The following is a 26,604-nucleotide window of genomic DNA, read 5'->3' on the forward strand; positions in this document are numbered from 1 at the left end:
TTCCCAAACCCCTAGAAATTTTGAAAGGAGAATGGTCAGTCTTTTTGGCAGGTCAGTTCATTTGGACAGCTTTCCCATTCACTCCAACTTTCTGACATGCACAATCCATTCAATTCATTTTGGCCCCCCCGTCAGTCTCTCCCCCTTTCTCTGCCTGAATGAGCCAGTTCACCATTCGTCGTCCTTTGGAGCAGAGGGGGATTGAACCACCTGTTGCTCAGGGGCTTCCTTCACTCTCTTCTTGTTGGCACAGCAGGGCTTGAAGAGGTGAGGATCAATGAGCACCTCCCCAAAGCGGCCCTTGTAAATGATTCCACAGCAGACTTTTTGCCTAGAGAGTTAAAAGTGAACGTTAACAAGGGCATAATCCCCAGAACATTTCTTAACCCCCTTATCTCACCTGCTCAGATGAAATCTCCAGAAACAAGCAACAACCTGGGGAAAGTTACCCTTCCTTATACTTCACAAACTCACCAGAAATAAACAGGAAATCTGGCCGATGAAGTCAGGCCGGGAGTAACATGAGCGGAGATAAAGATGGGCAAGGTTGGAGGTGCCAATTCAAGACTCCAGGGATGGTACAGGCAAGGGTGCAGTTGTCAGCTGTGCAGAGGGCAGTGAAAAGTGAGAGAGCAGAATTGAAGGAAGTAAACTTGAAAGTGTGCAGCGCTGTGATTTAGTGCAATATACAAACGTGCTGGAGAAACCCATCAGGTCACGCAGTATTGAAGAGACACAGTCTTCACGGGTGTGCACTTGTGATGGGGCTGTGGAGAACTTGGAACACTTATGGTCAACATAGTTAGGCCATGACCTGTTTATGGTCAACATAGTTAGGCCATGACCTGTTTATGGTCAACATAGTTAGGCCATGACCTGTTTATGGTCAACATAGTTAGGCCATGACCTGTTTATGGTCAACATAGTTAGGCCATGACCTGTTTATGGTCAACATAGTTAGGCCATGACCTGTTTATGGTCAACATAGTTAGGCCACGACCTGTTTATGGAAGGCAAAGGATCATTTAAAGAGAGTGAAAATAACTCCTGATCAAGCCAGTGGTGAAGCATTGAGAATGTTCTGGGCATGGAAATTAACTTGAACACCATGTTTCTTCTTGTATGTTATGACTCACTTTAAATCAGAATTCAAAGGACATTTTTCGATTTAGTCAACAAATGCCGACACATTTCACCTTGTTCAATGCTGAGCTGAGAAAGGCAGTGGGGGGGGGGTGCAGAATCTCCCACCTCTGTTCTACGTGGAAGGCTGAAGGCCCACCCCAGAGACATCACCATCAACCTCAGTTGACGCTATGGTGCAGTCAAGACGTTGCCAGTGACTCTCAAAGGGCAAGTGAATTGAGGCCTGCTTGTCAACAAAAAGGAACCCACAACGGTTACAGGCAAGTCTTGCCAGGCGCCCTCACTAAATTACTCGTGAAACAGATTCCTGATAATCATCACCATTAAACACCAAGAAGGATTTCACAGCCCATGATTTTTTTTTTGGAGTGGAACTTCTGTTGTGGGAAAGGACAGCCAACTTCACACCAGGTCCCAGAATCACAATCACCTGTTCAATTTCATTTGATGAGCACTGATCTGGGGAAGGAAAAAAAACCCCTTGCATATAAAAAGATGACCACAAACATTAACTGTTTCTCCTCCTCTCCACAACTGTGGCCTGACCTGCAAGTGTTTATGTTTAATTCTGGGTTTCAACCACCCACCGAGTTATTTTTTGCTTTCCAACCGGAAAACAATCCTGCTTATCAAAACGGCATCACGGAAGCACGTCAAACTGAAGGAACACTTCCTGCAACAACCCATTCCTGACATGGGACCATCAGATTTATGAGTGTCCAACTTACAAGTTGTAGGCCATAACTACAGTGTTGCTTTAAAAACTCACCACATATATAGTTAACCCAGCGAATTTTTGGAGAAATTGAAAATAGTTTATTATTGCTTGCTGCAACAGCTGTACAAGTAATCATTAAATTGACCATCTCGAAAATCGTTTAAATTGTTGGGACTGTTTCAAGATGTTTCCAGCTACTTCCCCCATTTCTCAAGTATGCCACAGATGAGGGTCTCCTTTACTTGCCTCTTTCTCCCTCCCCAAAGCAGCATCAATTATCCCATTCTGACCTCAACCTGTGGCGACAGCAATCATCCACCCTTGACCACAGAAGAAAAAGTGACTCTAAATAAATACTTTGGAATGGGTTCCAGGAACATAATCTGCTTGTATACAAGGAAGCTCCTATAAATGCATTTTGATCAGTACACAATTGGATGCCCGAGAGCAATGCAACACAAGGTGCAGATGCAGAAAATGGGAAGCATGTTCACCCTACCTTTTCCAATATGTGAGGTCTAAGAAGGAGAAGACAGGCACCCTGCTGGACCCAGATGCCATCTCTGTGTCAGAACCCTCGTCTGAGTGGTTGCTGTAGCAGGGCGATTGTGCTGGAGACATGCTAGAGGTGGTACTGTGGGCATCAGAGTCTGCAGCCAAGCAAGGAAATCATTACCGTCAGTAAATTAATTATCATCAGTGACATCAATGCTTCAAATCCCAATCTGTGGAATCAGTTAGAACAAAACAACAGGAGCAAATACACCCTGGAGTCTTTTCCATCATTCAATTAGATTGCATCTTTCTCCGTCTGAACTCTCTAAACAGACACATGCTACTCTGCAGATTGCCATGGGCTTTTCGTTCTAAATTCTGATTGGGCACAGCAGGTCATTGTAACAGCACTTGGGGCAAGAAAAAAATTCTCCTCGCATTCCTTTGATACCACTTGAATCTTCTTTTTCGGACTCAAGCTTGTGGAAGAAGTTCTCCCCATCTATCAAAAGAATAGCTCCATAATTAACTATCAACAGTCCAGTGCCCCACAGCACAGATGATGCAAAACTCAGAGGACGTTTGAATATTTCCCTGCATCCCAAAAATATCAATTCCTGTCTCTCCATTTATCAGGAGTGCGCATAAATCTTCACTCAAGTGGGGCTTTGGAAAGACCAATCAAGCCACAGATCACAACACTATTGCACCTTCCACGTCGTCTAACCAGCCAGGGACTGGACTGGGGCAGACAATCTGAAGTTGAAAACAATTTATACGAAAAGTTAAGTTATACGAAAAAAGATTAAGTGACTCTCATAATATGCTTTGGCAGTCTCAAACCCTTAACATCCTTCCTAAGAAGTTGATACAAGACTCAAGCCGAGGTCCAGCAATGGCTGACAGTTCACCACATCTTTGCTTTTGGGGAATCCCAGGTCTCTTTAATTGCAGCATTTGGTATTCTTATTGCAATTGTACAAAGCCTACACCTCGTATCTAAAAAAGAAAAGAGGCTCCCATGGTTGGGAGGTTTTCCACAGAAAAATTTGAGTGGGAAGGTTCACGTTCACTGAAACTTAAAGGTTCTTGCAGCATACAACAGGATGGATGTTTCCTGTGGCTAAGGAGTCTAGTACCAGCGTCACAATATCCAAACAAGGGTCAGGCCATTCAACAGTTGAACAAAATCAGTGGGTGATGATGCTTTGTAATTCCCCACCCTGGGTGGCTGTCACTGAGTTCACTGAAGAGGGTTCAGAAGCATTGAGGGAGACAAAGGCATTGGGAAGAGTGGAGCAAATTGATTCAGAGGCCAAAAGACACCAATGATCTCGAATGGTGGAACAGGATCGAAGGCTGAGTGGCCAACTTCTGGTTCCAATTCTTTTGTTCTTCACCATTGTACCCAAGCAATTAGTGCTCGACTCAGGCCAGTGAAACCTGCTCCGCAAACACATCTCCAATTTGGAGCAGAAAATCATCAAACACCACTATTTAAAAAAATGTTATTTAAAATAAAAAATGGGATAAAGGATTAATCAAAGTAAAAATTAAAGCAATCTGCAGTTTTGCTTCTTTCTCTCGCACTGCAAATGTCGGTGGGTCACACTAATGGTGATTCTTCATCTGCCTATCGGCAGGCAGAAGGCAAGTTCACGCAATATTTCATGTTCTGTATTATTATGTGAGAATAAAGGATTCTTGATGGAACACAGCCCGTTGAGCAGCATTAACAGCAGACAAAAATGTCAATGTTTCAGGTCGGTAATCTTCATTAAGACTCTCTCCCCTAAAATAAATAGACCCTTTATGGATCAGCGAAAACCTGCAAATAATGCAGCACCAGGAGCAATGAAATCCAGACTCATGCTGGACAAATGAACCAGGTATAATGTATCCAAGTTTTTGGTGCAGAGCAAGGTGGAAAAGTTGAGTAGTGATGCTGCAAGGGGAAATGAGCAGGTTAATTTAACAGTTTAAATGAGTGCGCAAAAAAGCACGAGTTGGAGATAGGAGACAATCCACTTGGTTGGAGCTTGGTAAGTAATGTGGAAGCAGCAAGTGCTGAGAGCATGATGGAACACTGAAGCGAAATGCTGCGGATTGGAAGTACCTCTGAAGCACGCTTGGTAATGCTGAAAAGATTGACCTTTTCCTTGTCAGAGATTATCGTTGGTCAACAGCACAATATCTGACTTCAGGTAATAGTTAAAATAGAATTGAGTAAAATAGAAGAAAATAGTATGCAGAATTTTATTTATTAATGGAATTCAAAATTGATAATAGGAAGTAGAGACACGCCTGTTTTAAAACATTTGATCGAATTATGGATTATGAAATAAGTGGAAAATGTTTGATTTCTCCAAAAAAAGCCTGTCTATCAAAACAGACTTCTTCCTTTTTCGATGGTTAATCAATTTTTGAGGATTTGGAGCAGAATGGGGATTAAGAAAATAGAAGATTGTTTTGAAGCTACTTGATTTATTACTTTTGAATTAATAAAGAATAAATTTAATGTCCCAAATAATATTTTTTTCTGTTATTATCAGGTTAAGGCTTTCTTGTTTAATAAATTATGTCCGAGTTTGATATTATCTAGACAGAATGAATTAGAATTATTATTGATTTGTCAGGGCAGTTTGAATGTTTATTTTGGTGATGTACAAATTACTTCAAAAAGACACTCCTAAGTTAGGAATTTATAAATCAAGATCAAGGCGGGAGGTTGATTTAAATAGATGATTGGATGCAATTATGAAAATAATTATTAATGTTAGGCAGAGATCAGTTCAATATAACTTTTTGCATTAATTATACTCAACTCAAAAATTTAAAAATTTGAATCCAACATGATCAGATTTATGCTTTAGATATGGTCATGAAGTCTGTTTGTTTTTGCATTCTACATGGAAGAGTCCTGGAGTAAAAATCTTTTTGGCTTGAGATGGGCATTTTTTGGGAGAAAATATTCAGAGAAACTCCCACAGGATCTGCTGTTATTTTTGTTGGGTAATATTAAAGTGATTAGACCTAAATAGAGGTTAACTATGTATCAAATTGAATTTTTAAAACGCCTGGCTTTGGCTGTTTCTGGGAAATGTATAGCCATGACTTGGAAATCTGATTTAGGGATAGCGAGATGGCATGTATTCCACTTGAGAAAATAACAATTTACATATTAAATATCAATTTTTTGGAAATTTTGGAGCCCATACTTGCATGTTGACTTGAAAATTTGAAGGACTCTCTAAAAGCCCATCTTGTTGGTAACCCTCAGTTCCATTATTATTAGTATTGAGATTTTGTGGTATTTTTTTTAAACGTTCTAAACTTTCTTTCTCTTTTGGTATATTCTGAGGGAGGGTGGGTGGTGAGAGATATACATATACACACACACATTGATGTGGTTTTAAAATTCTTAAATGAAATTTTAAAAAAACAAAGTCAGAGGGAAAGAGAGAGAAAGAAAGAGAGAGAAAGAAAGAGAGAGAGAGAAAGAGAGATAGAGAGAGAGAAAGAGAGAGAGAGAAAGAGAGAGAAAGAGAGAGAGAGAGAAAGAGAGAGAGAGAGAAAGAGAGAAAGAGAGAAAGAGAGAAAGAGAGAAAGAGAGAAAGAGAGAAAGAGAGAGAGAGAGAGAGAGAGAGAGAGAGAGAGAGAGAAAGAGAGAAAGAGAGAAAGGAGAGAGAGAAAGGAGAGAGAGAAAGGAGAGAGAGAAAGGAGAGAGAGAAAGGAGAGAGAGAAAGGAGAGAGAGAAAGGAGAGAGAGAAAGGAGAGAGAGAAAGGAGAGAGAGAAAGGAGAGAGAGAAAGGGAGAAAGGGAGAAAGGGAGAAAGGGAGAAAGAGAGAAAGAGAGAAAGAGAGAAAGAGAGAAAGAGAGAAAGAGAGAAAGAGAGAAAGAGAGAAAGAGAGAAAGAGAGAAAGAGAGAAAGAGAGAAAGAGAGAAAGAGAGAAAGAGAGAAAGAGAGAAAGAGAGAAAGAGAGAAAGAGAGAGAGAAAGAAAGAAAGAAGAGAGAGAGAGAAAGAAAGAAAGAAAGAAAGAAAGAAAGAAAGAAAGAAAGGAGAGAGAGAGAGGGTCAAACAGTATCAGAACACACACTTACTCTGACGTTTCAGCTCCTTCTGGATCTTGCTGATCTGACTGGCTTTAATTCTGCCCCCAGTGAGGGATTTTGCCTTTTTCGGTTTCAATGCTGTTTTCAAGCTTGGGCCTGCACGGACATCGACCACCTGGAAAGAACCAGCATTTGGTTACCGTGCCCATTTTGTCAGGAACTCTGCCAGAGTTTGTGTGAGGAAAATGACAGGAGGATAAATTAGTGACATTTTTCACTTCTTTGAGGAAGGAACTGAAGTAGAACAGTAAAACTCCCAATAGTCTGGCACACTCAGTCCAGTAAATTTTCCAGAGTATTGAATGTTACTCCTTTAGAAACTCAAACACACACACCTCACTTTAAAAAACACACATGGAGTGACATATTCCAGGGAGCAAAAAATATCCTTCCCCATGTTCCTGGTTCTTGCATTTCCACATCCCATACCATCACACAAACAGCCCACAAAACAAACGGCTATTCCAGCAGCAAACCCTGTTTGCACTTTGGATTTCCATCTTGTATTCATGATTTAGGAGTCAGCCAGATGCCTCACCAATTGGATGATGGATTAGTGGAGTCGAGCGATAAAGGCTGCAGGTGCTTGGGTCGAGTGCAATACACAAACATGCTGGAGAAATTCAGCCAAGTCACACAGCACTATTGATTTCTCTGTTGCATTGTGATGGATGTTGGGACTGTCAAATGGTTTAGATCAGTGGTTCGCAACCTTTTTCTTTCCACTCACATACCTCTAAGTAATCCCTATGCCATTGGTGCTCTGAGATTAGTAAGGCATTGCTTAAGGTGGGATGTGGGTGGGAAGGGAAGGGTGGGAAGGGAATCACTGCTCAAGACCAAATTGTTATTGAAATATTTTGGTTGAGAAAAATTGTCATTGGCCCATTTCCTTCGGAGTTCTGCACATAATGAGTCCATCAGGTACAATTAAAACAGCAGCTTTCAAACTTTTTCTTTCCGCCCACATACCATCTTAAGCAATCCCTTACTGATCAGAGCTCCTATGGTATAGGGAATACTTAAAGTGATATGTGAGTGGAAAGAAAAAGGTTGAGAACCACTGGTTTAGATTTAATCATGTGTTAGGGTGGCAGCAATGCTTCAGTCTACCTCTGGAGACATAGTGCAATGAACACACTTTCTGTAACCCTAGATGGAGGGGTTGTGTGGATTCCCACACTCATAGCCTGCAAGGCAAGTCATCTACGTGCATTGTACACAAGCACCAAGCTCCACATACTACCACGAATGATAAACTGCCCGATGCAGGGTCTCAATCCAAAACATTGAGTATCTCTTTGCCTTTGCCGAAGCTGCCCAATTTGTCGAGTTCCTTCTGTTCCAGATTACAGCAACCACGGCCTATTGTGTCTGCCCAAAGTAAATGGTGAAGATGCATTTACTGCTTCATAGGATGAATGACTAATTTTTTTTTCTGCACTAAATCTGTACCATGCAATGCGTGTGGCACAAACAGAGGATTAAATTTTGCTGTGGAAAATAAAAGCATGACATCTCGTCAAAAGGGAGTTGGAGCAAGTGTGCAAGAGCAGGACTGCTTAAGTAGATGAGAGGTCTAAGTGGGGATAGTCAGAGCTGGGGCAGGCAGTGGAGGCTTTGGTGAGAAGAGCCTGAGGTAGGTGGTAATGCAAGGCAGCTCTGTAGAGAAACAAACAGATTTGGCAAGAAGGCACAGGTTGCCTTATTTTTCATTTTATAGTGGAAATGGCAGCCAGGGCAGAGATAAGCTCCTCTTGTAGAAAGTGGATAGTCAGGGAACCCAACAGTATTCCTGTCGATTTCGTCCTCAAGAGTGCATCCAGCTGCAGCTCCTTGAACCCTGAAGCTGGATGAACTCAGGATCATTTAGGAGGATAAGGGGTAGAGAGGACTTACAGGAAGCAATCACACACAGGAGATGAGGAAGGTAGCCGTGACAGTCAGGAGAGGGAAAGAGAGTGCAGGGTACCCCTGTAGCTGTTCCCTTCAATAACACACATACATATAATTTGGGACACTGTTGAATGGGACATCCTACCAGGGACATGCCACCGTGGTCAGGCACAGAGTCTAGCCTGCAGCTAAGAAGGGAGAAGAGGCAAGCTGCATTGACAGTGGATTCAATAGTGAGGGAATCAGACAAGGGGTTCAGTGGAAGAGATCGAGAGTCCCAGATGGTAGTTGACTCACAGGTGTCAATGTCTGGGATGTCATGGATCTAGCTCACAGCACTCTCAAGAGAGAGAGGGTGACCAGATGACACGGTCTACGTGGGACTAATGGCGTGGTTAGAAAGGGCGATGATGTCCTGCAAAGAGAGTTCAGAGTTAAGCACCAGGTTGAAAGACAGGACCATTAGGGTTGTGATCTCAGGATTGCTACCTGTGCTACGTGCAGGGCTTCAGATTTCTAGATCAGTGGACTCTCTTCCAGGGAATGTGGGACTTGGATTGGAAGGTCAGTTTCCACCCACTTAATATCCTTGTGACTTGCTAGGACTGTTCTGGGGAGGTGGGAAGGAGAGAGGTGGGGGAAACTTAAACTAGATTTACAGGGAGGTTGGAACCAGTGCCAGAGCATAGACCTGTAGTAAAACGATTACATCAAGACGGCACACAAAGACGGGAATTAAAAAGTTGTTCATGGTGGGAATAATATGTTCTGAGGTTTGTCTATTTTAATGCAAGGAGCATTGTATGAAAGGCTAGAGCATGGATTGGGAAGTGGAATCATATTATGGCCATGTGTGAAACATGGTTGAAGGAGGGGCATCTAAATGGTCCTAACTCTAAATGGAAGTGGAAGTGAAGAATGTGAAAGGAGTGACCTAATTAAGGGGATTGTATTTTAAAAAAATTACCCAATAATCAGCGAGAATTGGAGGAACAAATCTGTAGAGAGATAGAAGACAGCTGCAGGACTTTAATTTTCCACATAGTGACCGGGGCTCCCAATTTGTAAAAGGGCTGGATGTCTTAAGAGTTTGTCAGATGTGTTCAGGAAATTTCCCAGATCAATCTCTCAAGGTACCAACTAGAGAGTGTAATACTGGATCTCCTATTAGGGAACAAGACAGGACAGACGATAGAAGCGTGTGGAGGGGAAAATTTTGGTTCCAGTGATCATAATGCTGTTAATTTCAAACTACAGGGGAATCACACTGCTCTCCATTGCAGGCAAAATCTTCGCTAGGATTCTCCTAAATAGAATAATACCTAGTGTCGCTGAGAATATTCTCCCAGAATCACAGTGCGGCTTTCGCACAAACAGAGGAACTACTGACATGGTCTTTGCCCTCAGACAGCTCCAAGAAAAGTGCAGAGAACAAAACAAAGGACTCTACATCACCTTTCTTGACCTCACCAAAGCCTTCGACACCATGAGCAGGAAAGGGCTTTGGCAAATACTAGAGAACATCGGATGCCCCCCAAAGTTCCTCAACATGGTTATCCAACTGCACGAAAACCAACAAGGTCGGGTCAGATACAGCAATGAACTCTCTGAACCCTTCTCCATTAACAATGGCGTGAAGCAAGGCTGCGTTCTCGCACCAACCCTCTTTTCAATCTTTTTCAGCATGATGCTGAACCAAGCCATGAAAGACCTCAACAATGAAGACGCTGTTTACATCCGGTACCGCACGGATGGCAGTCTCTTCAATCTGAGGCGCCTGCAAGCTCACACCAAGACACAAGAGAAACTTGTCCGTGAACTACTCTGCAGACGATGCCGCTTTAGTTGCCCATTCAGAGCCAGCTCTTCAGCGCTTGACGTCCTGTTTTGCGGAAACTGCCAAAATGTTTGGCCTGGTAGTCAGCCTGAAGAAAACTGAGGTCCTCCATCAGCCAGCTCCCCACCATGACTACCAGCCCCCCCACATCCCCATCGGGCACACAAAACTCAAAACGGTCAACCAGTTTACCTATCTCGGCTGCACCATTTCATCAGATGCAAGGACCGACAACGAGATAGACAACAGACTCGCCAAGGCAAATAGCGCCTTTGGAAGACTACACAAAAGAGTCTGGAAAAACAACCAACTGAAAAACCTCACAAAGATAAGCGTATACAGAGCCGTTGTCATACCCACACTCCTGTTCGGCTCCGAATCATGGGTCCTCTACCGGCATCACCTACGGCTCCTAGAACGCTTCCACCAGCGTTGTCTCCGCTCCATCCTCAACATTCATTGGAGCGCCTTCATCCCTAACGTCGAAGTACTCGAGATGGCAGAGGTCAACAGCATCGAGTCCACGCTGCTGAAGATCCAGCTGCGCTGGGTGGGTCACGTCTCCAGAATGGAGGACCATTGCCTTCCCAAGATCGTGTTATATGGCGAGCTCTCCACTGGCCACCGTAACAGAGGTGTACCAAAGAAGAGGTACAAGGACTGCCTGAAGAAATCTCTTGGTGCCTGCCACATTGACCACCGCCAGTGGGCTGATATCGCCTCAAACCGTGCATCTTGGCGCCTCACAGTTTGGCGGGCAGCAACCTCCTTTGAAGAAGACCACAGAGCCCACCTCACTGACAAAAGACAAAGGAGGAAAAACCCAACACCTAACCCCAACCAACCAATTTTCCCCTGCAACCGCTGCAACCGTGTCTGCCTGTCCCGCATCAGACTTGTCAGCCACAAACGAGCCTGCAGCTGACGTGGACATTTACCCCCTCCATAAATCTTCGTCCGCGAAGCCAAGCCAAAGAATTATGGATAAGGATAGGTCTAGTCCTTGGGTTGAGATTATCAATTGGTAAAAGAGCTATTTTGAGGAAATGAGCAAAGATCTGGAAAAAATGGAGGTTATTTTTTTCTGGCAAGGAGGTGCTTGGTAAGTAGGAGGCCTTCAAAGGTGAAATTGTGAGAACACAGAATATGTATCAAAGGCAAAGTTCACAGGCTTAGGGAACCTTGGTTTTCGAGGGACACCTTTCACATTCTCCACTCTACCCATATCACCTCAGTTGGTGAGCCCTCAGTCACAGACAGGTCTGTCCTGTCTGTGCACCGCTCTAATGTTTTCCCTGAATGGCAATGCCACCCTCCCTTTTTCATCTCTTCCCCTCTATCATGTCTGAAACACCAGAACCCCAGAGTATTTAGATGCCCCTCCTTCAACCATTCCATCTCCGTTACAACCTCTGACCTCATCTCTGTTCAAGAGGCTTAAGTGGCTTTGATTAAAAGCAGATGGCTTCCTTGAGCAGTTCTTGAACAACTAATACCCACTTGAAATCCATTAGCTCTGTCTGTCCAAGACATGTCGACTCCCAAGAATGAACTCTCCACTCAGAAAACAATAGTTCTCTATAAATATGCTGTGAATTGTGTGTGACTCTGTACCAACCCACAACTAAGAATACAGATACAGTATTTTTAATTCTATAATTTACTAAATAGTTTAATATTAAAGGTTAACAAATCCATTACAGTACTTCAGAGTACATTAAAAAAAACAAAGGAAATCAGGAAGACACAAGGTTGGTTTGGCAGACAAGGAGAGGGAAAATTCAAAGGACTTCTACATGTAATATGAAGAACAAAAGGATAGGAAGGAACAAAAATTGGTCCTCTTGAATATTAGAGTGGTCGAGTATGCATGGAGCCAAGAGAGGTGGGAGAGATCTTAATTATTTTTGGCATCAGCATTTACTCAGAAAACTTGTGGTCTATGGTAGAGAGGCCCAACAAGCAGTGAGATCATGGAATCTATGCAAATTCAAAGAGATGGTTGCTGACTTAAGGTTTAAAAAAAAAGATGGATAAATCCCCAGGGTCTGACAAGATATTCCCTCGGACCTTAAGGGAGGCTAGTGTAGAAATTGCAGGGGCCCTGGCAGAAACAGTTAAAATGTCCTTAGCCACAGGTGTGGTGCTGGAGGCTTGGAGGGTAGCTCACGTTGTTCCAGGCTCCAAAATTAATCCAGGAAATGATAGGCCAGTGAGCCTAACATCAGTAATGGACAAGTTCTGGGAAGGGGTTCAAAGAGATCGGATATACAAGTATTTGGAAAAATAGGGACTATTGGGATCATGTTTCACCAATCATAATTATTTCAAGAAGGTTACCAGAAACAAAGCTGAAGGCCGTGGATGTTGTTGACACGGACTTTAATAGGTCTTTGACAAAGTGCCACTTGGGAGGGTAGTCTGGAAAGTTCAGGTTTTCGTGGTGAGGTTGTAAATTGGCTTTACAGGAGAAGTCAGAGAGTCGTAGCGAACGATTGACTGACTGGACAAGGGCCTCAAGGATTGGTGTCAGCACCACTGTTGTCTGTCATGTTTAGGAAGGAACTGGATGATAATGTAGTAAATTGGATCAGAAAGTTTGCAGATGACACAAAGATTGGGGGTGTGGTGGGCAGTGAGGAAGAAAGGATCTAGAGCAGCTGGAAAATTAGGTTGCAAAATGGGAGGTGGAATTTAATACAGACAAGTGCGAGGTGTTGTATTTTGAGAGGACAAACACTGTAAATGGGTGGGCATTGAGGAGTGCAGTAAAGCATCTATATTCCCAGATTCCTCTGCATAATTTCCTGAAAGTGACCTCACAGGTAGATAGGATGGTAAAGAGAACTTTTGGCCTTCATAAATCAAAGCATTGAATATAGGATGTTATGATAAAGTTGTATAAGACATTGGTGAGGCCAAATTTGGAGTATTGTGTGCAGTTCTGGTCGCCAAACTAAAGGAAGGAGATCAGTAAGATATGAAAGAGTGCAGAGATTTACAAGGCTGTAGAAGAGGGTCAGAATGAATTAACTGAGAACAATGGAACTAAACTCTGGGTGGAGCTCAAATGTCTGATGTCCTTGGGGGGAGGTTGGGTTTAATTTAATTTAATTCTATTTATTTATTGGTTTTTTTTATATAAATCAGACCAAAACTTCTTGTACTGAGGTCATGGGTGATTTTACTGTCTGCATTTTAAGTTCAAGTTCCAGTTTATTGTCATCTGATTGTATGTATGCAGGACTTGAAGAACTGAGTTATAGGGAAAGATAGGACTTAATTCCCTGGAACACAAAAGACCAAGAGTAGATTTGATATAGAGGTGTACAAAATTATGATGGGTACAGAGAGAGTAAATGTAAGCAGGTTTCACCCCCTCCCCCCCAGAGGCTAGGTTAGGAACATTGGGAGGATTGTGGAATGATCTGCCAGCTGAATTGGTAAATGCAGACTCAATTTTGACATTTAATAAAAATGTGGACAGGTACATGAATGGGAGGGGTAAAGAGATATTCAAGGTTGTTTTTATTGTCATGTACCAAAACAGAAAATGTATTACACAAAATTTCCTTTGCTCTATCATCTAGCAAAGATTCACCATCAACAGAAATTGCCCAGTGCCCCTTACAGTCAGAGAAAGAGAAGCAAAAGTCTCCCCAGTTCCTCCAGTCACTGAATCTCCATGAATTGCAGCCCTCCTGCAGCCACACAGCCTTCAGTCCAAACTGTTGGCAAACCGAACTCTAGATCCAAACCTCGGACAGGATCAGGAAGCCCTCTCACATCCAGGTTCCAATACCCGGCACCCCTTCAGCAGGTCTCGACCCAGTCTCGAGCAGTCTGCTGGAGTCCTGCTACGAGTCCCATGACTGCAGTCACAAGCAGCCTGAGTGGGTTAGTCGCCTCAAGTCACCAACAGCCCACTGCCTGTGTGTTCTTTAGCCTCAGAGTCCCCTCATTGATCCGCCACTGGGGTGACCTCCTCTGCTTCTCCTTCTCTCTCTCTCTTTTTTTTTAAATTTTTTATTTTGCTTCTCCTTCTCAAACAGGGGGTTGTCTCTTGATTTCTATGCCAGTTCTCTGCTTCCTTGGCATGGATCAGGTCAAGAGGAATAGGCATAAAAATAGACACAGACAGGAAGGGCCAAAGGCCTGTTTATGTGCTGCCGTGCTCGATGGTATTTGAGTGGACGCACACAATTCCCAGCTGTACAGCCAGTATCAGAAGGAATTTCAGCGAGTCTGCACCAGACCTCTCACTCTTGACTCGTACCCACCCGGAGCTCAACTCCAGACTTACATGATTCCAGTTCTTTTTGGAGCCCACGGGGAGCTTCTTCCATCGTTTCACCAGGAGCACACAGGCATTGCAGATCTCTCCTGATCGGGCTTCATTCAACCTTGGAGATGCAAAAATAAAACAAAACAAAATAAACAAATCTGACCCTAATTGTAGGTTAATGAATTTTTTTTTAAAATTTCTCCCATCTTACCCAAAGCAGCTCTGAAAGTCCTTCTCATAACGCTTGCTGTCAGTGAACCGTGAACTAGATGACTTGGCTCTACAGATGCAGCAGCCGTCCAGGCTTCTGTACATCTTAGGCTTGTGGAAGCCAAACATCTTGCCGCAAACTCAGAACAGTATGGAATACCTGAAAAGCAGAGTTCGCACATTTACATCCAGAACATCTGATTCGTGTCAAGTTCTGGGAAAAGTGACTTCAGATTAAAGTTATCAGCGTCTGTGCCTATAAAAGGCATTGCATTTAACTTAATTTAGGAAAGGTCAGGGTGGAGCTGAAGTAATGGTAGAAGTGTGACAAGCTCCCCAGGTTAAAAGTGCAAGGTGGAGAGAAACCGGACTTCTTATGAAGAGGTGGCCAAGAGTTAAAGTACAGGTTACAGATGAACCTGCAAATTATTTATATATGTAGTTTGTGTATAGGAGTACTGTGTGTCTGCTCTATGGTCAAAAGACAAGCTGTTTCATTGGGTTGCATATGTACAATCAGATGACAATAAACTGGAACTTGAAATAAATACAGACAGTAAAATCACCCATGACCTCAGTACAAGAGGTTTTGGTCTGATATAAAATTAAACCCAACCTCACCCCAAGGACTTCATACATTTGAGCTCCACCTATTCTGGCAAAATCTTCGCTAGGATTCTACTAAATAGAATAATACCTAGTGTCGCTGAGAATATTCTCCCAGAATCACAGTGCGGCTTTCGCGCTAACAGAGGAACCACTGACATGGTCTTTGCCCTCAGACAGCTCCAAGAAAAGTGTAGAGAACAAAACAAAGGACTCTACATCACCTTTGTTGACCTCACCAAAGCCTTCGACACCGTGAGCAGGAAAGGGCTTTGGCAAATACTAGAGCGCATCGGATGTCCCCCAAAGTTCCTCAACATGATTATCCAACTGCACGAAAACCAACAAGGTCGGGTCAGATACAGCAATGAGCTCTCTGAACCCTTCTCCATTAACAATGGCGTGAAGCAAGGCTGTGTTCTCGCACCAACCCTCTTTTCAATCTTCTTCAGCATGATGCTGAACCAAGCCATGAAAGACCCCAACAATGAAGACGCTGTTTACATCCGGTACCGCACGGATGGCAGTCTCTTCAATCTGAGGCGCCTGCAAGCTCACACCAAGACACAAGAGAAACTTGTCCGTGAACTACTCTTTGCAGATGATGCCGCTTTAGTTGCCCATTCAGAGCCAGCTCTTCAGCGCTTGACGTCCTGCTTTGCGGAAACTGCCAAAATGTTTGGCCTGGAAGTCAGCCTGAAGAAAACTGAGGTCCTCCATCAGCCAGCTCCCCACCATGACTACCAGCCCCCCCACATCTCCATCGGGCACACAAAACTCAAAACGGTCAACCAGTTTACCTATCTCGGCTGCACCATTTCATCAGATGCAAGGATCGACAATGAGATAGACAACAGACTCGCCAAGGCAAATAGCGCCTTTGGAAGACTACACAAAAGAGTCTGGAAAAACAACCAACTGAAAAACCTCACAAAGATAAGCGTATACAGAGCCGTTGTCATACCCACACTCCTGCTCGGCTCCGAATCATGGGTCCTCTACCGGCACCACCTACGGCTCCTAGAACGCTTCCACCAGCGTTGTCTCTGCTCCATCCTCAACATCCATTGGAGCGCTCACACCCCTAACATCGAGGTACTCGAGATGGCAGAGGTCGACAGCATCGAGTCCACGCTGCTGAAGATCCAGCTGCGCTGGATGGGTCACGTCTCCAGAATGGAGGACCATCGCCTTCCCAAGATCGTATTATATGGCGAGCTCTCCACTGGCCACCGTGACAGAGGTGCACCAAAGAAAAGGTACAAGGACTGCCTAAAGAAATCTCTTGGTGCCTGCCACATTGACCACCGCCAGTGGGCTGATAACGCCTCAAACCGTGCATCTTGGCGCCTCACAGTTTGGCGGGCAGCAGCCTCCTTTGAAGAAGACCGCAGAGCCCACCTCACTGACAAAAGGCAAAGGAGGAAAAACCCAACACCCAACCCCAACCAACCAATTTTCCCTTGCAACCGCTGCAATCGTGTCTGCCTGTCCCGCATCGGACTGGTCAGCCACAAACGAGCCTGCAGCTGACGTGGACTTTTTACCCCCTCCATAAATCTTCGTCCGCGAAGCCAAGCCAAAGAGAAGAGAAGAAGAAGAGAGAGATTCTGACCTATTCTACACTCGTCACCACAGGATCCACAAGGTCAGAATTCCAAAGATTCACTCCGAACATACACATTTTTTTTTTAAACTCTGTCTCTACTGGCCACCACCTTAACCAAGACAGCCTACAAGCACGAAATTGTTGGTACATGCAAGCCAGTGTGCCAGTAGCTGCTTGTCCAAATTTGAGATTTTATTTTGGAAACATAATTCTTTTCAGGACTCCATTGAGATGCTACATCATTCAGTTATTTGCATTTTAATCTTACTGGGCCTTCCTTTATCTCTCTCAACCTTTCCTATCCATGTACATATCTAAATGTCATTCAAATACTGTGATTTAATTTTAAATTTAGACATATAGCCCAGTAACAGGCCCTTTCGTCCCACAAGCTCATGTTGCCCAATTGATCGACAACCCCCGGTATGTTTTGAATAGTGAAGGGTGGGGGCCAGGCAGACATGGGGAGAACAACAAACTCCTTACAAACAGCACTGGATTCAAAACCCGCTCCCTATCGCTGGCACTGTTACAGCGTTATGCTAACCACTACGGTGACCGTTCCACCTGTTGCCTTTTGATTTCATTTTTCCTGAACCTGTAATTGCCCAATTTTGTTTAATTTCTGACTTTGTTTTGATCGCCCCAGTGCCACAGCTTCAGTAAAGTCAGTATGCTCCCACCACAACACAAGTCTCTTTATCCTATTTCCCAGCAAAACAAGGTTAAATGATACCTTCTCCTAGTTTAGTGAAGTCCTCCTCAGTAAAAAGTGCCATCACTCAATTATGATCCCAAATTCAGAAGTTGCATTTTTGATGCTGGCCCAATTCATTAATTTAAGTATTTGTTTGCAACCTCTCAGTGGCATGCAAACATTTGGGCACCCCGGACAAAATTTCTGTTAAGTGGGCAGATGATAAACTGATCTCCTAAAGTTAAAGATGAAACATTTTTTTCAACATTTTAAGTAAGATTAATGTACTGTATATTTTTTGTTTTGTACAGTTTTAGAGTGGGAATATAAGGAAAGGAGCACCATGCAAAAAGATTTGAGCTCTCATAACTTTTACCAAGGTTTCAGACTTTAATTAGGCTCCAGTCCTCTCCCATCCATGTATTTATCCGATTTATTCTTAAAATGTATGATCGAGCCCATATTCACCACATCAGATGGCAACTTGTTTTACACTCCCACCACTCTCTGAGTGAAGAACTTTCCCCTAATGTTCGCCCTAAACCTTTTCCCTTTCAGCTTAAAACTATGATATTGAATTTATCTCCCCCAATCTAAATGGAAAAAGCTGACTCTCATAATCCTGTAAACCTCTATCAAATCTCCCCTCATTCTTCTTCACTCCAAGGAATAAAGTCCCAACCTGTTTAATCTTTCCCTGTAACTCAACTCCTGAAGACCTGGCCACATCTTAGTAATCTTCTCTGCCCTCTTTCAATCTTATTGATATCCTTCCTGTAGTTAGGGAACAGAACTGCACACAATACTCCACATTTGGCCTCACCAATGTCTTAAAACAACTTCAACGTAACTAACATCCCAACTCCTATACTTAATACTTTGATTTATAAAGGCTAAGATACCAAAAAGCTTTCTTTACAACCCTGTCCACCTGCAATGCCACCTTCAGTGAATGATGTATCTGCATTCCAAGATCTTTGTTCCTCTGCACTCTTTAGTGCTCTACCATTTACCATATATGCCCCATCTTGGTTTACCCATCCAAAATGCATTACTTCACACTTGCCTGCATGAAACTCCATCTGCCATTTTTTGGCCCATTCACCCAGTTAGTCCAGATCCCTCTGCAAGCTTTGAAAATATTCCTCATTATCCACAATGCCTCTGATCTAATTTACCATATTATCATCCAGATCATTGATTATAGACAACAAACAATGGTCCCATCACAGAGCCCGGAGGTCACAGGCCTCCAATCTGAGAAGCAACCATCCACTACCACTCTGTTTTCTTCCCCTCAGCCAATTTCGAATCCAGTTTACAACTTCTCCATGGATACCTAATGTCTTAACCTTCTGAACTAACCTCCATGTGGGGCTTTGTTAAAGCCCTTACCAATGGTCTTTGAAGACAACATTCACAGCCTTTCCTTCAACTAGCTTCTTGGTAACCTCCTCAAAAAGCAGTACAAGATTATTTAAACAAGAATACATTTGCATTAAGAAAATACAGTTTAAAAGACATGACAATGCAAAACAAAGTAATTTAAAAGTCTTGTAGTATTTAATTATGTAAGCTGAAGATGAAAAGAGAATGGCTTCTCCAACAGGATAATGATCCTAATATACACCTCAAAATCCATAATGCACTACCTCAAGCGGCGCAAGCTGAAGGTCTTGCCATGGCTCTCACAGTCCCCTGACCAAAACATCATCAGAATCTGTGGAGAGACCTCAAAAGAGCAGTGCATGCAGCCCAAGACTCTCACAAAATTAAAACCCTGTTGTTTTTGCAAAGAAGAATGGGTAAAAATACCCCAAACAAGAATTGAAAGACATTTAGCTGGCAACAGAAAATCATTTACAAGCTGTGATATTTGCCAAAGGAGGTGCTACTAATGCAGGGTGCCCAAAATTTTGCTTTGGGCCCTTTTCCTTATTTGTTATTTTTTAAACTGTTAAAGATGGAAATAAAAAAAGTAATCTTACTCTAAATATTAAAGAAATGTGTAACTTTATGCCTTTTGGAAATCAGGTCATCTTTAATTCGCACAGTAACAGAAATTTTGAACAGGGGTGCCCAAACTTTTGCATATCACTGTAATTTTGCACTGATAATCAATGGACCTTACTTGCTGCTGTCTGCCATTCTATAATCTCACACAATCTTCCATCTGGTTGCCCATTATGCCACTTGTTCCATAACTATGCAATGTCTGGTCTTATTCATAGTCGTCGTGGCTATACATCGAGATTGAGGATGATAGACTTTGTGTTCTATTGATCTATTTATGAGTTCCCATGTGGCTTAGGAGTCCAATCTTGGCTTTGAAAGATCTTCCACATTCAGGGCTGGTTGTTCCAGGTGCAGATCGGGCTTTGGTTGTCGCTGCCTCTCTTTCCATTTACTTATCTTTTCTTCTACACATCTGCTGGCTTCAAAAATAGCTGTTCCTTCTTGGATGATGGTTTGCCAGAGTTTCCTGTACTTGGCATCGATTTCCCGATGATTGTTGTCGATGTTACATTTCTTCATCATGGATTTTAAGACTTCTTTGAATCTCTTCTGTTGGCCACCTCTGTTACGCTTGCCATCTCTAAGATGGGAGTAGAAGATATGTTTCGGCAGATATTAGTCTTCCATCCAAACAACATGACTGCTCCATCTTAGTTGGTTCTTAATGGTGTAGGCTTCAATGCTTGTTGTTTTTGCTTCATTTAGCATGCTGACATTAGTTCTTCCATCTTCCCAGCTGACAGTCAAGAGGTTTCAAAGACAGCATTGATGGAACTTTTCAAGTGCCTTCAGAAGTCGTCGGTATGTTGTCCAGGTTTCTGATGCATGCAGAAGTATTGAGATCACCACTGCTTTGTACACTAACATTTTGGTGTCAGTTTGGTTGTCACGATCATGAAAGACTTTTATTCGAAGATATCCAAAAGCTGTTCTAGTGCATTTAAGACAATGTTGGATCTCGTCATTAAGGTCAACATTGGAAGAGAGATGACTTCCAAGATACAGAAAGTGGTCCATGTTTTCCAGAGTTATTTCATCAAGTTGAATTGATGGTTCTATCCAATTTGTCCCAGTTAGTAACAGAAAAAAGATGATTGGAGTCTCTTTCGAATTGATGGCAAGTCCTAGTTTTGTGTATCCAGTCAAAGGCAGTCAGAATCTGTTGTAGGTGATATTCCAAGAGAGCTGCAACACTGTTGTCATCTGCGTATTGGAACTCGACGAAGAAACTTGTGGATGTCTTGTTTTTGGATTTGAGACGGGCAAAATTGAAATGTAGACAATTTTGATTCCTGAGGGAAGATCATCTTTGATAATGTGGACGATTGCTGCAATAAAGATGGACAAAGTTTGTGAAATCATACATCCTTGTTTTACTCCAGATTTGTCTTGAAAAGGCTCACTTCTACTATTGCTGACCATGACTGTGGCAAACAGCATCACGGAGGAACCTCAGGGTTCTAATGTACTTTCCATTGGTGGAAAGGACATCCCATAGGAGTTCCTTTAATACCAAGTCAAAGGCTTTGGCGAGGTTGATAAATTACACAAAGGTTGAAATTGTTCACAACATTTTTCTTGCAGTTGTCGCATTGTGAAGATCACGTCGATTGCTCCACATCAGCTTGCATCTCCAGAAGGATCTTCTCAGATCAAGGTTTGAGCCGGTTATCCATGATGCGGGTGAGGATCTTTCCTGCTGTTGCTAACAGGATGATTCCACATGATTGCTGAGTCTTCATTTATCCAGATCTTGATGAGAAATTGATGCAGTTGTTAATAAAGCAGGTTACCTCCAATTTTGAAGACCTCAGGTGGTATTCCATCAAGTCCAGCGGCCTTATTGTTTTTCAAGGTTTTGTTGGCTCCCTTGACTTCAAGTGTTGGTATTTTGCTTTAGGGAGTCATCAATGGGCTGTTTTGGAATGTTGTTAATCGCATTCCTGTTAAATGAGATGGTTCAGTTTAGAAGATCTTCAAAGTGCTTCCTCCATCAGCATTGCTCTTCAGGATGGTTGAATAGTCTTTGCTTTTGAGAGGGTCTTGACCGTGAGATGGGCCAAAAATAACTTCAGTTATATTCAGGGATTTGTTGAGGCAGTCGTTCTTGGAGATATTGTTGGAACTTCTGTACATGGTTGATGTCTTGAAAGATGTCAACATTGAATTCCTTAATAGTGTTCTGATTTTGAGGTTTTCTTTTGGACCGAATCTTCATTCTCATAGTGGACGAGATGAGCCAATGGTCTATCCAGCACTCGTCGGCACCAGTAACAGCTCTTGTTGGTCCCAAGAATGTATGATGATGTAGTCGATGAGGTGCCAACGTTTGGAGCATGGATGCTGCCAGGAAACCTGCTGTCTATATTTTCTGGCAAAATAGGGAGTTTGTAATCACCATGTTGTGTGTCAATACATTCGGTGAGGAGAAGTGTTCCATTGGTGTTGACCTTGCCAGCTCTTTCCAATTTAGAGCCTATGATCTATCCCGAATCTGGCATTGAAGTCTCTTAAGCGAATGACCTTGTTGTTGAGAACAGGAAAGGACGTCGTCAAGTTGGGCATAGACATTCATCTTGAATTCACCTTCAGCATCCTGAGTTAGTCTTATTATGTACAGTAGAATCGCCATTATCCAGCACCTACGGGGAATCACGGATGCCAGATATGCAAATATCTGGTTGACTGACACACACCTAATATACACTTGCATTAAGAATATACAGTTTTAAAGACCAGACGATGCAAGATGTGAAGGAATTTGAAAGTATTGTAGTATTTAATTATGTAAAGTTCACTTTAATCAGATAATTCTCAAAATTTATAAAATTTAAGTTAGAACCCTGGTCATTGACGTACAACAGCGTTGCTCTAGCTGCTACGCTAACCATGCCGCCATCATAATTAACCCCCTCCCCCAAGTTTGCAGATAAAGGCCTACTAATATACCAAATACAAGTAAGGATTCTTACTAAGCAGGAATAGAGGGGACACTTTGGGAAAGTCATCCCCAGCATCTGGCAGCATCAGCCAGTTCTTCATCCTGGACACCACCATTTTAGTCAAACACAACTTTATTGTAACTTTATCACAACAGCTGCTGTGGGCAGGGCAAGACCAAGGCACTCCACTGGCTGAATGTTTACACCCATCTTCACCAAGGGGTTGTATATTGCTTCAGAGAACATTTACAATTTTAAACTTTTATTTAAAATTGTATTTATTCTTATTTACTTTCAATGTATTTGTTTGCTTTCTTGGTTGTTTGGGTTTCTGGTTGATTGATTTCTGGATAATGGGGATTCTACTATACATATTCCCAAAAATCTTTTAAAAAATCATTTAAATGACAATTACCACATCTACTCTCTTACTTCTAAAAATTCAATCAACTTGGCCAATTAACCACCCCCTCCAAAATCCACACAGCCCTTTTATTGTATTGGAACTTTAATTGCCAAACTTTCTTGTACAACAGGGATACTGCCAGTATCAAGCTGGACAACCTTTAATTCTTTGGACATGTTCTATGGGCTTTCAAGATTAATTTTCTACCAAATATCAAACTTTTTTCCCCAATCAATTATTAAATGCACCTTATCTGCTATCAATTCTTTTAAAAAGCAAGGCTGAAAATTTGGAATTTTATTTAACAGTTTGTGCCAATTTTACCAGTTTATTTCGAGTCACTCAACATTTCAGCTCTTGTAAAATGCACTTCGATCAATCATTTTCTATCATCTTTGGAACATCAACATAGAACCACCTTCTTGGTGAATATAGAATGAAAGTAATTCATATCCTGCCAATATCACAGCTCCTACCTGAGATTTTCACCCATCTGTCCATTATTATTCTTACATGTACTAAGTATAGCAATTCAGTTCCTCTCTCTCTCCCCCTCTCCCAACTTTCTCTTGCTACCTTTTCTACATCCTGCAACTTGGTCAAGATTTTTCCACAGTGACTATTCCATTGTGTTTGTCAGGAACAGTCTACTGAAGTATTTCATCTATGTAAAGTGGTTTGGTACATTCCTGTGGCTTCATACAAATGCAAGTTTTCTCAATCTACACTTTCAAATTCTATTATTTAAAACATATTGCACAGTTCATGTTTAGCCCTGAACCTCAATCAGCATCCAATTTCAATAGACTGTTCCATATTCAGCTGTCGTTCATTCTGTTCAAATGTCGTGGTTCTGAAGGTATATTATGAGCTGATTTTTGCACTTTTGTCTGCTGCACGGTCAACCCAACGATCAAAGTTAATTATTGAGTATTCAACCTTCACTATTTCAATCTTCAGTCAAACTTCCCTTCTATTGAAGCTAGACTCTTCCTACTGGGCGCAACGTTATAGGGACATTGCTCTCTGGAAAACTGATGACTTCACAAATGCCTTGAAAATTAATAAAAGAGGTTTGATTGGCTGGTGTGGACATGCAAGGTGGATGTCTACAAGATAAACTGATAAAAGGACTTTGTATAAGATGGCAAGAATCTATAATCATGTCAGAGAGGTTGAAACAGATAGTGTTAAACATGAAAATTTGCAGATACTGGGGTCAAGTGCAATACACAAAAGTGCTGGAGAAACTCAGCAGGTCATGCAGTATCTATAGACAGTCCAAGGCAATCAACCTTTCAGGCCTGATCCCTGCATCAGGAAGATGCCCTGAAACGGACAGCCCTGTGCACTTCAATGTGCGCAGGATGGCGAGAACAAGTAGGAGAACCAGAACAGGGATCAAAGTGAGAGGTTTGTGAGGGCTCCAAATACTAGAAGTCAACAGATGGACCCAATAACATGTTTCTGTGTGGTATTCTGCTCATTAATTGCTCCCTCAAATAGCTTCTCTTCACCCGTGAAGATGGAAAATGAGAGATCAAAGGCCACTTGTTTCATCACCAATAGAAACATTTTTTGGCACTTGGTTGTCATTTTATTTTTGTGTCTGTGCGCCCGCGCAAGAACTTCAGTGGCTCCTTTCCACTGCATGGAGATGACAGTACATTTTCATCCTCATCTGTGATCATGTGCATAAAAGCACAAGCATCATAATGTATCCTCATCCAGCCAGAGGAGATGAAGACAGGGCGCCAGAACCAAAGATGAGGACACAATGCACATGGGCAAAAATCTGCAGCCAGGATTTGTCCAGTCACCGAGGAATGACCCTAAGCGTCCGATGAGCCCCACAACGACCATTTCGGGCTCCTCCCGCTGCGAATGAGCCAGCAACTTGCATCTGACATCCAGCCTGTCAACATCCAAGGGCACAACCCTCTGCATTTCCCTCGATGACCTGAAATCGGTGCCCAAGCTGGCCGCAGGAATCAATTCCTTTCCCCTGCTTGCTCACCATGTCAGGATTTTGAACCTTCCTGTAAAGGAGGGGGGGGGGGGGGGGGCTCGGACTGCTCTCAAAACACTCTGAGCAACACCCTGCTGCCAACACACACAGAGAAAAGCGGCTGAAGGCCTTGGGGAAGCTCGGGCAGGAGGGAAGGGTTAACGTCAGGTTGAGGGCTCCCCTTGTTTAGCGAGCGCGTACACACCAAAACTCGCGAACGTGGAGGAAGCATTTGACATCCAGAAGTTGTGACCACAAGCGCAACTCCCACGCTCCCAAACAGGGAGCATTGAGACCTCGCCTTGAGCGCCCCGTCCTCGCCCGGGTGTCTTGTCCAGTGGACAGTGCAGACACGCACTGGTGCGGGTGACACCGAAAATGAAAGCCCGGCGTCAACCAGCCTTCCCCCCCCCCCTTCCTTGTTGCAGGCACGTGTGTGTGTATTTAACTGCGAGCAGGAGCCTTTCTTCTCCTTTCTCTGCGCCCGCCGAGCGATTCAAAAAAAACATGGGCCGGCCAACTCTTTCTCGCACGAAACCCCTCCACACCAGCCCCCCGGACTCCACCAACCACTCGCCTCTTGTGCCGAGGCGAGCAGGGAAACGTGGGGGGGGGGGGGGGGGGGGGAACGCGTGGAGGAAAGAGAGAGAGAGAGGGGTTTAAACGGGGAGTGAAAACACGCTGTCAGGAGGCTTAGAAAACGTACTGCCCGAGTGGACAATGGCGAGAGGGAGCTGGGTGACAGTCCGAGGCAGCGAGGGGGGAGAGGAGAGATCGCGGCCGCCGCTCTCCCCCTATGTGTGCTGCGCCGAGAGGATGCACGCTGCCCTTTGTTTTCAGTCTCCAGCTTGTCTACGTGCGGTCTCGCCTCCCCGCATCGGGGGGCAGCTCCACCGCGAAACCTGCGCACCTTCTCCCCGCTCCGCATCCCTCCCGGCCCGGGGGCGGGGGTCCACTGTTATTTCACCTCCACGGGCACCAAATTAAAAAGGAGCTGAGTGAACTTCCCCAAATGACGCCATCACCAGAGCGAGAGAAAAGAGGAGCCGGACTCGCAGAAGCGCAGAAAGTTGCCCCTTCATTTTATCGCCAGCCCCTCAGTAAATCTTAACCTAACAAAGGATTATTTAATAATGCAAGAAAACCCCCAAGTCGCTCTCTGGGCTGAGGAGTGTCAGAGCACGTCCATCCCTCCGGGGGGGGGGGGGGGGTGGAAAGAAACAGATTTGTCGCAAGTTTGATGAGAGAACCCCCATCGCAGAGGCACGGAGAAACTTTTGGTTCCGGGGAGGCTGTTTGCGAGGAGAGGGTGCTGGCTGGGTGGCCGTGCGGGGGGCGCCCACGTTCTCATTGTTGCAAACATGATGTTCAAACAAGATGAAAAGTTTCCGAAGAGAAGACGCCGCGGCCCGAGTTGCCCGTGGAATGGAGCGAGGTCGGGGACCCCGCCGTCCGGCGCCTTCACCTGGCCGGCCGGCCGTCCTCATAGTTATTCTGAAAAAGGCCACTCACCAGAAGAGTGTGAACTTCACTTTCTTTCCACCACCTCGTTGGCTGGAGATAGGTGAAGCGACTCCGGGCTCTAGGAGGAGGAGGAGGAGGGGGGGTGGGGGGCGTAA

General features: G+C 43.6%; 1 protein-coding gene across 5 annotated transcripts; it reads right to left on the reverse strand.

Annotated features, from left to right (window-relative positions):
* On the reverse strand, positions 1 to 26,604 carry sinhcaf (SIN3-HDAC complex associated factor). 5 transcript variants are annotated; one of them, XM_069903136.1, is made up of 6 exons: positions 26,498 to 26,604; positions 14,703 to 14,861; positions 14,510 to 14,609; positions 6,462 to 6,588; positions 2,364 to 2,514; positions 1 to 331 (listed from the first exon to the last, which is right to left on the reverse strand). In XM_069903136.1, the coding sequence occupies exons 2-6, from the start codon at positions 14,828 to 14,830 to the stop codon at positions 169 to 171; spliced, it is 669 nt and encodes a 222-aa protein (XP_069759237.1). In that variant the 5' UTR covers positions 14,831 to 14,861; positions 26,498 to 26,604; the 3' UTR covers positions 1 to 168. The 5 variants fall into 5 exon arrangements, with proteins under 5 accessions (XP_069759237.1, XP_069759239.1, XP_069759240.1 ...); XM_069903138.1 differs by lacking the exon at positions 26,498 to 26,604 and adding an exon at positions 25,896 to 26,054; XM_069903139.1 differs by lacking the exon at positions 26,498 to 26,604 and adding an exon at positions 25,692 to 25,714.

The sequence above is a fragment of the Narcine bancroftii genome, chromosome 11 (genome assembly GCF_036971445.1).
Source record: "Narcine bancroftii isolate sNarBan1 chromosome 11, sNarBan1.hap1, whole genome shotgun sequence".
Classification (NCBI taxonomy): domain Eukaryota; kingdom Metazoa; phylum Chordata; class Chondrichthyes; order Torpediniformes; family Narcinidae; genus Narcine; species Narcine bancroftii.

What these genes read in the sequence shown, in the direction of transcription:
- sinhcaf (XM_069903136.1), bottom strand. Translation starts at nt 14,830, where the DNA reads ATGTTTGGCTTCCACAAGCCTAAGATGTACAGAAGCCTGGACGGCTGC. An exon ending in GAAGGAGCTGAAACGTCAGA is followed by an intron (nt 2,515 to 6,461) that starts GTAAGTGTGTGT and finishes GCTTGGCTGCAG; the next exon opens with ACTCTGATGCCCACAGTACC. An exon ending in GACCTCACATATTGGAAAAG is followed by an intron (nt 332 to 2,363) that starts GTAGGGTGAACA and finishes TTAACTCTCTAG; the next exon opens with GCAAAAAGTCTGCTGTGGAA.